Source organism: Desmodus rotundus, chromosome 7, assembly GCF_022682495.2.
Source record: "Desmodus rotundus isolate HL8 chromosome 7, HLdesRot8A.1, whole genome shotgun sequence".
Lineage (NCBI taxonomy): Eukaryota > Metazoa > Chordata > Mammalia > Chiroptera > Phyllostomidae > Desmodus > Desmodus rotundus.
This window is the reverse complement of record NC_071393.1, coordinates 118,187,090-118,204,361: the sequence shown is the minus strand read 5'-3', so window position 1 is coordinate 118,204,361 and position 17,272 is coordinate 118,187,090. Positions and strand designations below refer to the sequence as shown.

Below are 17,272 nucleotides of genomic sequence, written 5' to 3'. Positions count from 1 at the left end.
CCCAGGACACCCTTGTTAATACAAATTATCCCTCTTCTAAGAGCTAAATTTAAGAAGGTATAGTGTCATTATTAGCTTCTTTTCCTGTAGCAGTATGTAGCTGAGAAATGATACAGCTTGATATTCCTACCATTTTATATGGAGGTAAAATGTAAACAACTTATGACTCATTTCATGCTTAGTTCAACTATCATTAAAGCTGTTCCCATTTAAAGTATTTTAAACCATAACAACATTTAATTTTATTAGTTTGTTAATTTATTTTTAAATTCACCCTAGGATATGTTTTCATTGATTTTAGAGAGAAAGGGAAGGAGGGAAGGAGGGAAGGGCAGAGGGAGAGAGGGCAACCGTGACTAGGGATGGAACCCGAAACCCAGGTATGTGCCCTGACCAGGGATGGAAGCTGCACCCTTTTTGGTGTACGGAACCTGCAATACTCCAACCGAGGCACCTGGCCAGGGCAATGATGCAACCATTTAAAAAAATAGCTGGTGTTTATATTAAATGACTAAAAATAATTTTTAAAAATATAGATCTTATTTCCACAGTGCTAATTTATTTCTTTTGGGGGGGGCCCAAAGAGCCAAGGATTATCTTCTGAAGGGCAGGCCCCTTGTAATACAGGCTTCCCCTGCTAGGTAAGTGTTCTAGGTACCCATCTGTGTCAGTGGACCAGCTGGCGGTGTTGTGAGCGGCTGTGTTCGGCTTCAGTGAATATTTTTGAAGACTTTCAAAGTGTTTGCCCATTTCATGAAGGGTGATTTATGAGTGCACCTGCCCACTTCGCACTGAGTGTTCAGCAGTTTTTGACCAAAACCAGCATGAGCCCCATGCCCCATCCTCCCTATCCATCTGATCTCACCCCAAGCAACTTTTATTGTTTCCTGGAATGAAAAAAGTCCTCAAAGGGAAATGTGTTGCTGATGTGGAAGAGGTGAAACCAAAAACAGCAGAAGCACTAAAAGGCATCCAAGTCAATGAGTTCAAAAACTGTTTTGAACGATGGGAAAGATCTCGGTAGGTGCATTGCAGCGAATGGAGAGCGCTTTGGTGGTGACTGGAGTTTACATGTGTCAGAATAAATACCCAGTTTTTTATAGAAAGATTCCATTTTTGGGGTCCCCTCCCCCTCATATGTTCTGTAAATACTCTGTCAGCTGGAATACAGTAGAAAACAACAGCAGTGGCCATCAGGTCGAGAAAGGTGATGCTGACCACGCTGTCACTGAACAGAACCACCATGTGCCAAGTGCTAAGTGCTTTTGAGCAAAGCCATTCACTGCATAAGAAAACTACTACGGCCCCAGGTGAATCACATACATTTTTCTTTTTTTGCTTAATTATGAGTCAGGCAAACTCAATGGTATTGAATTGATTGAGGTAAAATTTGGTTAGTCCAATTTGGGGAAAAAATTAGCTTCATCACCAAATATTAACACTCAGCCCTGCCTGGGTGGCTCAGTTGGCTGCAGTGTCATCTAGGACATGAAAAGGTTGCAGGTCTGACCCCTGGTCAGGGCACGTACCTCGGGTGCAGGTGCAATCCCCTGACTGGGTGCGTATGGGAGGCAACCAATCAATGTCTCTCTCTCTCTCATCAGGAAAAACCTATCTTTAGGGCCCTGGCTGGATAGCTCAGTTGATTAGAGCATCGTCCCAATATACCAAGGTTGCAGGTTCAATTCCAGGTCAGGGTACATACCAGAATCAACCAATGAATGCATAAGTAAGTGGAACAACATTTTGATACAATTTGATATTTCCCTCTCTCAAAATCAATAAATTAAAAAAAAAAAAAAAGAAACTGGAAGAGTACTAGGGAGACAGTTCACTCCCAAAATGACCAGCCTAAAAACAAAACAAACATATCCTCAGGTGAGGACTAAAAAGAAATGAACACTTGGTATGAATGCTAATTTGAGGCACTGTTCCTTCTCTCGGTAGGAAAGAGAAGCAAGCAATGTGTCCCTCTGACTATTCATTCAGGTGCAGGGAGCCGGACAGGATGCGTCGCCGCCCTGCTGGGTGATGGCAGCTCTGTAGTGGTTTTTGGAATCAAGAAGTGCCACTAGAAAGAAAAAGACCACAAAACTGGGCAGGAATTGGACTTATTCAAGCAACAAGAAGCATTTTGTAATTTTTTTTGAGCAGTCCACTCGTGGGTCAACTCTGGCCCGAATTTCATTTTCTAAAGGTCTGGCAGGTACCACATAAAAGAGCCCTGTAAACCGACCTCACACCCTGGTTCAAAGGGTACTTTCATAAGCAATGCTATTTGTAAAGGTAAATACAAATCGCAAATGTATTTAAAAAATATATTTCTCTGATACCAGAAGGGAGAGCTTCCCCCTTCCTTTTCTTAAAATATTTTCTTCAGAAAACTTATAAGTCCTCCCCACCCCCACCCTGTTTTTGATATGTATTTCAATATTTTAAAGAGCTGGATAAATCATCTACCACTTTTATATCCCAGGACTGACTTTTGGGGGGCCTTTGGAGACATCTCTGAAATGTGAGCACCCAGGAGGAGGGTGCTGGGTCTCCCCAAATCTGTGGGAGTCCAGCCCAAGTGCCTGGCCCTGAGGAATCACTTCCTGTTTGTAAGAGAGATGGGGAAGTTTCTGCCTTGGATACAGACAGTTAATACTGTGTAAGGGACTGTGTCTGCCAGGCTATACGAGAGGGTGGGATTTCCTTGTCTTGGCAATCTTTGAAGCAGCTCATCTGTGACATGCATCACAGTTTGACTTAAAGCTGATTCACCAATAAAGTTGTTTCCTTTTCTGCATTTGTGGAGAGGACTATCTGGGGTGGCAGGAGACCCAACATATTCCTGCTACCAGATACATTACTAGAATTTACCAGGGAATTCTTACAATTACCCAGAAAGAGAAATATTGCTATCTTTGTTTTAACCTGAATCTAAATGAAAATATGAATAAAGGGAAGGTGCTGGGAGTTGGCGGCAGAACCAGGAGTAGAGCCCAGAGTTCGACCTCCGAATCTTAAGGAAGAGGAGAAAAAGAAAACCCCACAGGACCACACTTCTTCCCCCAAGTAATTTAGTTTGATCTTTCAAGCTAAGTGAAGTGGCTTTTCCTTATGGCTCATAAGATAATGTCTCATTCAAGTGAGGGACAGTTATTCATGGCTCATAATCTTGTAATCCTGCTGTTTCCACAAATTCTGATAAGGTCAAGGAATCAGATTTTACCCCAGTATGACCTTTTCGCTCTAAAAATAAGCCAATATTGTCCCTGTAGGGAAGACTGATGGAGCGATTAAATAAAGGTTCTTCAATTCCCAGGAGCTCCCGCGTGTGCCGAGAAATGACCTGAAACACAAGGATGGTTTTTTTTAATGGAACTAACCTGAAAATACAACTATATCAAAGCAGTCTTACTTAGTTTCCTAGGCCTCTTGAATGCTAGCCCCTTAAGTTATCTCTATAGGAAAATAAATTAATAAAATAACACTTTGAAAGGCTTACTAGCCTGGCCTTATCAAAACAAAGTTCTTAAGAGAAACATAACATAATTTATCTTTTTAAATCTCATTTAAAGATGTTTCTAGGCCCTTACATGAGACGGCTATGGATGAGTTCATCTCTTTCTTTTGGCTGAGCAATCTGACCAACCATCTAGGCAAATAGTATGTTCAGATTAGGAGCCATGCCTATCTCTGGGAAGGTTAATAAATAACACGTTTATAAGAAGCTCAATTAACCTGCAGCTACAAAAAATTATTATGGCCATGGCCAGTGTGGCTCAGTTGGTCAGGCACCATACTTGAAACCGAAAAGTTGCCAGTTTGATTCCTGGTCAGGGCACATGCATGGGTTATGGGTTTGGTCCCTGGTTGGGCCATGTGCAAGAGGCAACTGATTGATGTTTCTCTCTCACATCAATGTTTCTCTCTCCCTCCCTCCCCCTCCCTCTAGAATCAAAAAATAAAGAAAAAAATATTTTTTTAAAGTAAAAAAAATATGCAATATTTATTCATTTCACTAAAAATACATCTTAAACACTAAACAGCAGACATTAAAGTTCCAGCTGTTTTATTAGTACCTATACTTGTATATTCTTTTAAAGCATCTTTTGCCACAATTCTAGGTATTTCTACAGCATAATTTATATTCATTGAGCACTGTACCACTTGATGTCCTAGATTAAGCTGTCATTGAATTTTCAAATTTTAGTTTTAATCATAGGTCTGTTATTAATGCTGCTATTTAGATTCATATTCTGTGTCTGGATGAGACTGTCGTTTATGAAATTCCTGCTAGAACACAGCCAAAGGAGTATGTGGAATGGATTTTTTTTTTTTTAAGTTTAAAACTACTGGTCATAGTTACAAGACTGTAAAATTCATGCCACAGACAATTCTAAACCTGATACAAAGCTTCCCATGTTTTTGCTAAACCTGATGCAAATACATTAGCCGTGTATTTTAGATAGGCAAGATACCTTTCTTCTCAAATCTTACTTGGTTTTGTTTAGACTCTAGAGATGGTGTGCTTAGAGCATCGACATAGTTGTCTCGCTGCCCAGTGGAAATACTCATTGAGGTGTGTAGCCATCGAAGTTTCTAAGAGTTGAGATCCAAATTACTACAGGTGGCTCTTAAGCATTCTTATTGATAACTGGTGTTCCCACACTGAGCACCTTGCTTGGTCGGCATCACACCCTGACTCTCCTTTTGAATGTCCCTAACCAGAAGAGGTTATTTCACACACTCACTGAGGTTTACAGATGGTGCCCCGAGGAGGAACCCTGAGGTCATAGACATATTCACTATTAACCAAAATAGCTATGTGCCCACTGTAGGCCGAGAGAGTTCAGTACTGCTAAATTTCTAATATAGAAATTAAAAGTGTTATAAAGCAATCAGTTACATGTGGAATCACGAAATATACTCTAACCATCCCTCCTCTAATTCAGTGATTCTTCAGGTATGTCTGAGGTTCACTGGGCTATAAATTTATCTAAAATTGTGAGTTCTTTCTTTAATTCTGATGAATAACAAGCAACAGACCTTATTTTTGCTGAAGACTTAAAGCAACTTACTCTTAACTTAATTGAGTTGGTAAGGACTATTAAAATAGGTATTGAGGAAGATCAATATTGAAGTTTTCTAAAGATACTTAACTCCACACTCCAGGATGGTGGCTCGTACTCAGTGCTTGGCATCACTTCAGAGCACCTGCTCCCTACGGTCTCAAGCAGCTATCTGCCACACTTACAGTTCTTGAGAAGATTCTACTTTTACTGCGTCATCATTGTATCGTGCACTGATCATGATTTGAAAAAGCTGCTAATGTTGCTTGTATTTGTAAACTGATGGATTTGCTTCATTATCAGTTTATTTTTATTTATTTATCTTTTAGAGAGAAAGGAAGGGAGGGAGAAAGAGAGGGAGAGAAGCATAGGTGTGTGAGAGATACATCAACCAGTTGCCTCTTGCCTGTCCCCAACTGGAGATCTGGCCCACACCCCAGGCATGTGCCCTGACTGAGAATCCAACCGGTGACCCTTTGGTTCACAGGCCATTACTCAAGCCACTGAGCCACACCAGCCAGGTCATCATTATCAATTTATTACACACTGCTTAGTTACCTTATAGTAGCAAGGCACATTTGCTTAACTGGAACCTATTGTTTACCTTAATTAAACCTAAAGGCCTGATTTTTGTGGTTTAAATGGGAATCACCTATACCATCACTATTATAACAGATGTATAATTTCCTTAAAATCTGCCTGTTGATTCATATAACAATGTGAATTAATCTTAAATGCATTTTGCTAAAGAAGCCAAACTCAAAGGCTACATTATTATTTGACTCCATTCATGTGCCATTCTAGAAAAGTCAAAAACAAAGGGACAAAAAACAGTTTAGTGGTCGGCAGGGACTGGGGTGGAGGGAGAGGCTGACTGCAGAGGGGACACGGGGGAAATATTAGGGTTATAGAATTGTTCCAGATCCCTGACCCTGTGTACTTGTTAAAACCCACAGAACTGCATACAGTGTGGCTTTCTGCAAGTTTTTAAAAAGCCAGAATGTTGTGGTAACCCTGATAGAATACAGGCTGTGGACAAATTAAACTAACTGTATTACAAAATAAAATAAGCCATAATGTCACTAAGGAGGTAGGGAAGAAAGGAGCTGACTTTGAAAACCAGTGCTTTGTCTAGGTCAGTGATTTTCAACTGGTGTGCTGCAAGAATTTTTTAAAAAGGCAATAATACATGACTATGTAGTCGGGGCACTGACCTCTTCTCCCTTAGATTGTCAAAGAAAAAAATGACAACAGCTGTCATACACAATAATAGCTGTCTGGTGTGAATGAATCAAAATTATACCTGTTTATTTATTTATTTTTAGAGAGAGGGGAAAGGAGGAAGAAAGAGAGGGAGACAAACATTAATCAGTTGCCTCTCACATGCCCCCAACTGGGGACCTGGCCCGTGATCCAGGCATGTGTCCCCGGCTGGGAATCAAACCAGTGACCTTTTCACAGGCTGGTGCTCAATCCACTGAGCCACACCAGCCAGGGCTACTTTTTTTTTTTGTCAGTTTGGCAAAAAATATACCTTTTTGGTATGCTGCCAAGTTTTAGTAATTAGCTTATGTGTGCCATGATAAAATCACTGGTCTAGGCAGTGTAAAGGCTAAAGATAAAAACAACTGTACACAAACACTGTACTCTGGCAAACACGTTTCTCACAGGGATACACATTTACAGATAGGGAGAGCCGCGCTTCTCAGTGTCCAAGAGTCAGAGAAGGAAGTTATAAGGCAGCAAAGGGAGACTGGGAGTAAGAAGGATGGGAAGGCTAGACTGAACCTTGGGGTGCTGGACTAGAGTCAGAGATATCAGGGGAGCTATTAGCAGAGTTTAAGAGATTAAATGCTCACTTAGAGCTTAATGTGTTTAATAATGTAAAGGATTTCTTTATTTCTTATTGCCAGGAAAAGGGATTAGGTATTAACAAGTACAGTTTTCTTATTTTCTAAATCATATCACTTACAGAATTATATGATTCTAAGGCTTGATCAAGAGTCACCCGGGGAACAAATTCCAGGGTTTACCCTACATGTAATGAATCAACATCTCTGGAATGTGGAGCCCAGGAATCTTTTGAAAAAAATCTCATCTGTTTTTGAAGACTATCCAAGTTTGAGAACCACTGAGGCAGAACCATTTATGGGCAATAGTGTACTGAATGAAACCACTGGTAGTATGGGGAGCTGGTATTAAAGGAAAGGTTATAAATGAGATTATGTATGTGAAGCTTTGTAAACTGTTACACACTATAAATGGAGAGTATTATTAGGCAAAGAAACATGGTCATGGACTGTTGCTGCTGAAGAAATCTGAGGAAACTGAGGTCCAAAGAGGTTAATGTAACTTGTTTTCAAGTTAGGTACCAAAGCAGGCAAAATACATATGGTGTTACTTAAGTGCCAATGGGTGGTAGAGACATAGAATGTATGAGATCTTGGAAGGAGAGGTTACTGTGACCTGGGAAGGTCAGGAAAGACTTCTTGGGGAGAAGAAAATTGAGCTGGGTCTTAAGGATGATTAAGATTCATATTAGCCATAGAGAAGGGGCAAGCTGCAGAAAGAGGAATGCAAGAGGCAGGTGTGGGAGGGTGTGAGACCTGTGAGGCTAGAGCAGAAGATTCAGGTAGAAGAGTGGCAGGGAGGAGATGGCGGTTGAAGAAAACCAGTGGAGGGGCTTGAACCCTAAACTAAGGAGTTGAGACTATCATGTAGGCAGAGGGGATCCAACAGGTTTCTGAGTAGCATATATATGGTTGGAAGGTGAGTGTTTAAAAGCAGTACTCTTGAATCCAGAGGGCCCACAGAGTCTACATGCTGGAATGTTCTAAGTATGAGGCAATAAAGGTCTGAACAAGTGGGAATGGAGAAAACCATATGCTATACGAGGAACTGACAGTTCATGGGATCTTTGTGGGGATCAAAGGAGAGAGAGAGAGAGAGAGAAAGAAACCACTGTGAGCCTGGGGGCTGGGAGTCCAGCAACACTACTGACAGAAATTGGAGGCCAGGGAGGAAGAAAAGGAGATTCATTTGAACCCAGCAGCATTGCTACAGTGGTCTATGGGGAAACTTGATACACAACTCACCTTCATGTCCTCAAAATCTGTGATCCCCATCTGAGGGAGGTTTGAGCAGTTTACATGGATGAGTTTTCGGCCATTGATGAAGTTTGTGGTAAAACACTCCTGTCAGTACAATCAGAACATCACTCAAAAGATGTATGATGGAAGGAAGGAAGGGAGGGAGGGAGGGAAGGGGCCAGGGAGGAGAGAGAGAAGAAAGAAAAGAGGAAGAGAGGAAGGAAGAAGGAGATGCAGGTGGGGAAGGAAGGAAAGAAGGGAGGGAGGAAAGGAAGGAGAGGAGGAGGGTAGGGAAGGGAGGGAGGGAATAAATCATGTTTTCCTCCTGTTCTATACCGGGCAAATTTTAAATTTAAATTAAGTTTAAATTTAGTACTAATCCTAATAATCCCACATATTTTCCATCTAAGCTTTTGCTAAAATTTTTCGGCATGATACGATCAGTTCTTTCATGCTTCAATTACATTTTAAGTATGAGGTTACAAAAAATATTAGACCTTGTTTTGTTTTTTTTGTAGTAGCCTAAAAATACAATTGGCATCAATGAAATAAAAGAATTTACTTTTTACTTTATTTTTTTAATACTATTTTTGGTTAATTGGCTATTTAAATTAGTATTGTTAGGTGCTCATGACATATGACATATTTGAGACACAAGATTAATAGTACAAGTTCAAGTTAGGGAGCTAAAACAACTTCGCAAAGTACCAAAAAGTCTACCTTGGATGAAAGCTATTAAAAAATACAGTTTTCTGTGAAAAGAGGTCTATATAAATTTCTTAGTCTTTATTCAAGGATGGCAGTGAAGTAAAATCACTGCGATGAATAAGAAAAACATACAAATGTGACTCGCCTCTCCTCTCCCCAAATAAAAATTTCCATCAAGGGAAGGGCCAAAATTAAAATCCAAGTTACCTCTACCATAGTTCAGGACTTTTCTATACTCCTAATAAGGAAGAGGCAAGAACTCAGGTAAGGCTAGAAGAATAAGAAGTAGAAGAATGAGTATAATTTCAAAAAATGTTATTTTTGCATACCTTGTATTGAGGGAAGCCTAACTCGCTAATCCACTCTGCAACTTTTTCTGGGCCCCATTTAAGGCATTCAAATTGCAGCTCAATCCTTTCTTTTGGCTGCCTTTCTTCCTCTTCGCATACCAGTTTATTCAACTTTAGGGAATTTCTTAAATCCCTCTGAAACTCTGAGGGGTATAACTCATAGCTGATATCATACAGTTCTGAGGATTCTTCCGAAAACATATAATCTGCATTTTCTGGGCTTACGTCTCCTACCTCTGGAGACTCTAACACAGAGTCTTTCACAACTTGTTTAGTTTCTTTTACTAACAACGTTTCATAGTCAGAATCCTGTAGCTTGTCTTTCTCTACAAAACGCTTCAATTTGATTGGTTCTGACCTATCTTCCTTGGCAAATTCTTTATATGTCTCTTCTCTATGTAGTGACTTGGCTTCATCTGGTGACTCTAAGTCTCTGTCCGGTAAATCTTGGTCCTTAGTTGGCCCTGCTCGTGTCTTCTCTTGAACCTCTGGTTGGGTCTTCTGTGGTGGCACCTGCCCTGTGTCCTCAGTTGATCTACTCCGTGTCTTTGGTTCGTCCTTTGCCAACTCTGGTGCAGTCTGTTCTGGGGGTCCTAGACCTTTCTCCTCAGCTGACTCTCTTAGCGTGTCCTCTGATTTGGACTTCTGTGGTGGCGCTAGTCCTGTCGTCTTAGCTGATATTCTCTGCTTATCTTCTTGAACCGTTGGTTCAGTATCTTCTGGTGGTTCCAGAACTTTCTCCACAGCCGACTTTCTTTGTATCTCCTCTTGAATTTCTGATTTGTTCTCTCCTGATAACTCTAGACCTATTTCCTCAATTGGCTTTCTTGATTCTTCCTCGGGAAACCCTGATTTGGTCTCTTCTAGTGGCTCGGGAACTTTTCCTTCAGTTGGCTTTGCTCCTGTCTCCTCGGCATACTTACTAAGTTTCTGGTCTGGGAACTCTTGTTCAGTCTGCTCAGTCCCTTCTTCCTCACTTGGCTTTCTCCTTGTCTCCCCCGAACCCCCTGGCTTAGTATCTTCTGGAGACTGCAGACCTGCCTCCTCAGTAGACTTTCTAGCTTTCTCCTCTGCGAACTCCAGTATGGTCTGCTCGGATGGCTCTGTCCTTTCCTCCTCAGGTGACTCCCTTTCTGTCTGCTCTGCAAACTCTGGTGTGGTCACCCCTTGTGGCTGCAGAACTGCCTCTTCGATTGATTTTCTTGGTTTCTCACTTGGAAAGTCAGGTTTGGTCTGCTCTGGAGGTTCTAGACTTGACTCTTCAGTTTGCTCCCTAAGTAATTCCTCTGGAACCCCTGGTTCGGTCTCCTCTACTGACTCTAACCCTGTCTCATTGATTGTGGCCCTTGGAACCTCAGACTCCGCTGCCTTCGGCAGCTCCAGATCTATTTCCTTAGCTGACTCTATGAATACATCCTCTGTAACATCTGGCGTGGCCTCCTCTGGTGGCCCTAGGTCTGGCTCCTCCTGCTTTTCATCCATAGGGACCTCCAAATCCTTGAAAAACTCTTCTACCATCCCTCCGGATGTCTCCAACGTTACCTCTTCGGGGATCCCTGTCTTAGTCTTGCTAGAAATATCTATCTCTGACTCCTTGGGACTCTCTTCCTCGGGCGTCCCGCTTGGGTTTTGGTGTGGGTGTGTATTCTTAGTACTCTCTGGCGCCAGGTCTTTGAAGTTCTCTTCCTCCGTCTCCGGCTGTGGCTCTGGGTCCATCTCTTCAGGTAGCTCCGGGACTGCCTCTGCCCTGACGTCTGGTTCCGCATGTTCAGCTCGCTTAAGGAGCACAGGCAGTTGCGGTCTCTCAGACCCCAGGTCTTCATTTTCATCGGGGCCGGAATCGTAATCTCCTGGGACTTCACCCATCACGCCGACTAGCCCACGCGCCCAGGCCTCCTAGCAACCCTAACTTCCGACAGCGTCTCTGTGGATACCGCGACTTCCGGCCAGGTCTTCCTGAATCCTCCCCAGGTTTAGTTAGTTCTTTCCCTCCTTGACTTTAAACGCCTGCGATCCACGTCAAAAGCACGCAGTAACCCTGCCACGTCCGCGTGGCCGGCCCCCGCCGGCCGGAGCCCCCGCCACAGGCAGCTCGCGGCCGGCGCACGGCCCCTTCCGGCCCGCGGGCTCCGCTCGGCTCCGCCCGGCGCGCGCTCGGCGCTCGGCTCTTTCCGGAGCCGCTCGCGGCGGGCGGCGGAGGCGCTCTCCGCTCCGCTGCAGATGTCGGACCTGCTGACGGCTGAGGGGCCCGGCGACTGGAGCCCGGCAGCCGGTCGAGAGCCGGCGGGCAGCGTCGGGGACGGCCCAGGAGTGAAGGGGAGCCAGGCGGCCGCCGCAGGTACGCAGGGCCGAGGAGCCAGCGCGGGCGCCGCCCGGCCCCGGGGCCCCGCGCCTCGGCTGCAGGCTCGGCCGCGCGCCGCCCCGCCTGGGCAGCCCTCCGCGCGCGAACTCCCGTCTCCGCTCCAGCCGGGGCCCCGCTTCCCCGGGCTGCGCGGCCCCCGGTCCCGCCACACCCCGGCCCCTGGTCTGCGCACGAGGTTCTGTCCTACTCCTGTTTCGAAATGCCTTGGTTCCTGCCTCGCTTCCCTCCTCAGACCAGCCCAGATGGTAGTGACAGGGCTGCTGCGCCCCGGGCGCCTCTCGGCTTCGGCACGGCCGCCGAGCGCTCCCTGGCTGCCGACCCCAACCCCACTGGCCTCGCTGCCCCACCTCCGGCCCCCCACCCCGATCCCCACCTCTGTCCCCGGCCCCCGGCTTTCCGCCCGCCTCTCAGCCCCGTCCCACTTGGCTCCAGCTTCCCAGCCCGTAGGCCCCTGCCTCGCCTCCATCCTCTCCATCTCAGTGGAAAGACGAAAAGGACAGGTGGCTCGGGGGTCTTTTGAGTGAACGTAGTGGCCAGGAAGGAGGGGCTGAAATAGGAACTTCGGTGACTTCCCTCATTCTCCAGGACCCTCCTCTTCTCGTTCCGGACACTTAGCCCCATTTGTGTCCACTCGTTCCTCCGTGTGGATCACTGCAGAGTCCCAAGGCAACAGGGTCCATCTACCACAGTTTCACCTCTCAGGACTCTGTACGGTCACCACTTGGGTGACAGCTGAAAGGACGCTCTTTTGAAATACAGAAGGATAGCGGGAGAGAACTGGTCTCACTAAGTAGCAAGTGCACCTTAATTTTCCAGGTCTGAAATTAGGATAGACGCCGTCAAGTATAGCGGTAGAGGTGGTGGAGTACCTGGGGTGGAGTCTGAATTTTCAGTTTACTAATTAAGTGACCTTCGGTAAGTCACTTACCTGTCTCAGTCTCGTCTTCTGCAAATTGTGGGTACCTGCCTATCGCCGGGATGCGTGACCCACTATGGATGAGGCACTAGGTGTCTACCAGGCCCAGGGTACGCTCCAGACTGGTGTTGTCCATTCTTACGAGAATAAGGTCTGTTTTTGCTCGTCTAAACCTATGGTGACTTTTCCTGTCTTTTGCTTCTATCCCAAGTATCTCCCATCTCCTAACGCTGCTTGGGTAAAATACGTGTTTGAATCACCCAGCTTCCCCGCCCCCCGACTTCATGTTCTCTTACTTTGATACATGTAGCAACAGTTTCTGTCTTTTTTTTTTTCCTACTTATGAACTCTGTGCCTTGTAGTAAATTCAAAACTGATGACATGTATTTATAGCAATAGAAAACTGAAGCCAAATTTCTCAAAGATTAAGCAAATGAATACTCAGGAAGTCTCATAAGCATCTGTCCCTTGCTTGGGTCAATATTTTTGAAATAAGGATTGTTTTTTACTTCCCCTTTACATCTTTGTGTGGTTATGGCAAACACACCCAAGCATTTGAAATAGAAAGGTCTTAAGTTCAGGGCCCTGGCTGGGTAGCTCAGTTGGTTGGAGTGTCTTACCGATAGACCAAGGTTGGATCTCAGGTCAGGGAACACACAAGAAGCCACTAATAAATGCATAAATACATGAAACAATAAATCGATGCGTGTCCCTCTCCCTCTTTTTCCCCTCCCTCCCTCTCCTTTCCTCTCTCTGTGAAATCCATTTTAAAAATAAAGAATAGTTCAGTATATATTGGAGGGTAATGGGTTTGTCTTTGAAGGCCCCCCTACGCCTCCAATTGGTTCCTACATGCACTTCTCCCTCCCAGGACATTGCTAGAAATACTTATGGTTACTTTCTCCTTTTGCCCTCAGAAAGCAGGGCGAGTGTTGATTTCTTTTTATTTCATGTCGAGGTTTGTTACTGTGTCCTGGAGCAGGATCTTCTCCTTGAGGTAGGATTTGTTGCTAATAAAACAGCTAATACAATAATAATGATAGCTTACATTGCTTGCTCTGTGCCAGAAAAAGCAGTGGAAAAAGATTGGCTTGTATTATCTGACTTCCTGTCAACAATCATTTTTCTCTCCATTTTGCAGCCAAGAGAGGTTAACTTATTGCTCAAGTTAGCTGTGGAGTTTTTACTGTCCCTATGAAATTGTCACCTTGTTATGGTGAAATTTACAGTAGCTTTTATTTTTACTTTATTTTATTTTTATTGGCCATTAATCAAGTATTAGTAATCCAGGGTATGGTCTTTGCCCTCTACCCTGGTGAGGAACAAAAACCAACACTTCAAAACATGATATAATCAGGTGTTTTTATTATAGCTTTTGATGTACTTATCCCCCGCCACCCCCCAAGAATCCTATTTGAGGGACAGAATCTGTCTTGTGTATCTCCTAGAACCCTTAATGTTTTGTCCTAGGCAGGGGTGTCCCACCTGCTGCCCACAGGCTGCATGTGACCCAGGATGGCTACGAATGTGGTCCAACACAAAATTGTAAATTATGCGCGGACGTGGTTTTTTTGTTTTTTTGTTTTTTTTGCTCATTAGTTTTCGTTGGTGTTTGTGTATTTCATGTGTGGCCCAAGACAACCCTTCTTCTTCCAGTGTGGCCCAGAGACACCAAAAAGTCAGACACCCCTATTTGAGGTTCTGTAAATATTTGCTGAATTGTGGGATGAAGTCTCAACATGGAGATGTGGAGGTACATCAAGTGATCATGAGGAATTAGGGTTGAGATGATCAAGAATGTTCCTTAGGTGAAAGCAGTAGTTCTCAGCCAGGAGACTTTTTCGTTTGACAGCTCCGGGCTGGGGAGGAAAAGGAGGGCCGTTACTGACGTCTGGTGGGGCAGAGGCCAGGGGTGCTGGTAAACATCCTGTGATCCTCAGGTCAGCCCTCACAGTGCGGAATTATCTGCTCCCAAATATCAGTAGTGCTGCGGTTGAGAAACCTTGAGTTAGAGTTACGCCAGGTTTGCAGAGCAGGGTGGAAGTCATGCTTTTGGCTTGGCTCAGAGTTTATAAGCTTGGGGTAAACTCAGATTAGGAGTTTGGATCCTTCTGCCACCTCCTTTGGAAATGATCCAATGAGTAAGCAATGGAGGCCTAAGAATGAGTGAAATTGAAGGAGGTTTCTGTCATCCTTTCTTAGAGGGAAGCCAGCAATAAGAAATGAGGTTGTTATCAAATTGAGGGTTTTGATTTCTCCGTCTGTCATTCCTTCAAAGCAGGAATTTGTAATAGAATAATCATAACTTGTTTTTTTAAAGTATTTTTAAAAGTATTCTCTGCAGAAAATACCTTTTGACAGTCTTCATGTTTGTTAGCTGAGGTTTTGGTGATGAAGTAAGAAAAGTGTTTATGTGCTTCTGAGCCAAGCTCTCCAGGGGTCATAGTGTTCTTATTGTTTTATGAACTGTAATTGTTTTTAATAGTCTTTTATTTGGGACACATGGGTCCTGCAGTCCCCCAGAGGAGTGATTGCTCTTTATATAGTGAAACTCTGAGGCATACATGTTGCATCACTTAAAAGCAGGGGTTTTTTTTTTTCTTTTTCTTTCTTAATGATTAGAAATCTGTGGGGAAAATAAAGAGCAAAATCTGTTATGACCCTGAAATCAACAGTAGAACTTGGTTTGGTATATGTGACCTTGAGCACTATTAATGCATTTAGACATTAAGGACTGGAAACAGGGCATGTGACCTTGTTCACGGTTCTTGTGTCGGATTTAGAGCGGTGCAGTGTCTTTCTGCAGTGATGAAAATGTTGCATTTCTATGGCTATTTCAATTTAATTTTTAAATTAAAAAATTGGTAGCTACCATATTGGATAGAACAAAAGAGGAGAAGTCTATGCCAAAGAACCCTTATGTTTTTTTGGTTTCTCTTGTAGTTTCATGTCCAAACACCCTATGAACTTGTCTGCCTGTGGGTTATTTCTTTCTCTTACAGTGATTGTGTTTTTATGGTGTTGAGATAGCCAATTAGCCCTGCCATCATTCAATCCATGACATTCCCCCTAAGGTTTATAATCTGACCACTCAGGAGTGTATCCCACTCATGCGGGCTGAGGAGAAACTGGATTACATGGTCTCTGGATTTGGTTGGAATATAAACTCAACCAGTTTCTTTTTGTTTTAGCCTCTTGAGTCTATAACCACATAACCTGCTTTTGGTTCTTCTGCACTTGAATCTAATAGCTCAGGCTAATTATCTTTTTGCTGCCCGTTTAGTGAAAGGGAAGTCCTGTGAGACCTGTTCTAAAGAACTTTGACTTGATACTCAAATGCTTTAGAAAAGCCTACTTTTTGGTTCTCTTTGTAGAGAAAGTATGAGTACACAGTAAATTTAAATCTGTACTATGATCAGAATGTCTGAAACAGTATTCTGGTAACAGAAAGAAAACACTTATTTTTTTAAATATGGATGATTTTCTTTAATTAAATATTTTATTTATTTTTAGAGTGAGGGGAAGGGAGGGAGAGAGAAAGAGAGGGAGAGAAACATCGGCGTGCGAGAGGTACATCGATTGGTTGCCTTTCGCACAGCCCAACTGGGGACCTGGCCTGCAACCCAGGCATGTGCTCTGCCTGCGAATTGAACCCGCAGCCTTTCAGTTTGTAGGCTGGCACTCAATCCACTGAGCCACATCAGCCAGGACAGAAAACACATATTTTAAAAATAGAAAATAAATCATTTTAAGGGAGGTTCTTTTTTTTCCCTTTTCTCCTTTGGCCATCACCTACAAATTGAGTTATTCTGAAGCTTCCATTTGCCCTTCTCCATTCATTGTTTTTAGGACCATGGCCATTCAAGTAGTACAGCTTTCTGCCACGTTAGAGAGTACAGGGGCGTGTGAGAAGCAACCGACTGATGTATCTCTCACACATTGTTGTTTCTCTCCCTTTCTTTTTCCCTCCCTTCCCCTCTCTAAAAATAAATAAAATATTTTAAAAAATAATTATTTTATTGTTGAAGGAGAGAAAAGTTTGAGAAATTTGGCAGATAATTGAAATTTATAAAAATAAAACCAAATAGAAATTCAATAACTTAATGAAAATTAAGAAATTCAAGCGATAGGTTTAGCAATAAGTTATGACACCTGAAGAGAGAGTACATCTGAACTGGAAGAAAAGTCAGAAGAAAATATGTGAAATTGCAACAATGGAAAATTCGGGAAAGAGGTAAGAGACATAGGGGATATCATGAGAAGGTCTAATATTTGTATAATTGGAGTCCTAGCAGTGAGGACTCAGAGCAAGAATGGACAGAAGCAATGTCTGATGAGATAATAGCTGTGCATTTTCAAAGACTAATGCAATGTACAGATGCAAGAAGCTCTGTGTACCCCAAGCAGTATCAGCACAATGAAATCTATAGTAGGTATATATTAAAACTGCTGTAAAACCAAAGCAAAGGGAAAAATGTTAAAAATAGCCAGAGAAGAATCATGGTTGCCTTTAAAGGAATAGTGATCAGACTGAAAGCTAACCACTATTTCTGCTCAGAGCACTGGAAGCTAGATTATTTTTTAAATAGTGAAAGAAAATAACTTGATATAAAATTTATTTTTTCTGTGAAGTTTACAAGAATTAAGATGAAATAAAGATATTTTCAGATAAGCAGTTATAGGCTTTATCACCTTCATCCCTGCACTAGAGGAATAACTAAATCTTTCAGGCAGAAGCAAACTTATCCCAGATGCAGTTTAGTGAGATTTCACTAAAAATCCAATGA

General features: G+C 43.1%; 2 protein-coding genes across 3 annotated transcripts in view; one reads left to right on the top strand and one right to left on the bottom strand.

Moving 5' to 3' along the window:
* Positions 1 to 208: 208 nt before the first annotated feature.
* Positions 209 to 11,150, bottom strand: SAMD15 (sterile alpha motif domain containing 15). Its single transcript, XM_024568281.3, has 3 exons — positions 9,187 to 11,150; positions 8,156 to 8,254; positions 209 to 3,337 (listed from the first exon to the last, which is right to left on the bottom strand). The coding sequence occupies exons 1-3, from the start codon at positions 11,071 to 11,073 to the stop codon at positions 3,149 to 3,151; spliced, it is 2,175 nt and encodes a 724-aa protein (XP_024424049.2). The 5' UTR covers positions 11,074 to 11,150; the 3' UTR covers positions 209 to 3,148.
* A 138-nt stretch (positions 11,151 to 11,288) lies between these two features.
* The window catches only part of TMED8 (transmembrane p24 trafficking protein family member 8), a 28,803-nt gene continuing 22,819 nt past the window's right edge, over positions 11,289 to 17,272 (top strand). Inside the window, exon 1 of one of the 2 annotated variants that reach the window (XM_053927906.1) lies at positions 11,289 to 11,545. In XM_053927906.1, the coding sequence (XP_053783881.1) occupies positions 11,428 to 11,545 (118 nt within the window). In that variant the 5' untranslated portion in view covers positions 11,289 to 11,427. The remainder of the gene's footprint in view (positions 11,546 to 17,272) is intronic. The other variant, XM_053927907.2, reaches the window with a different exon arrangement.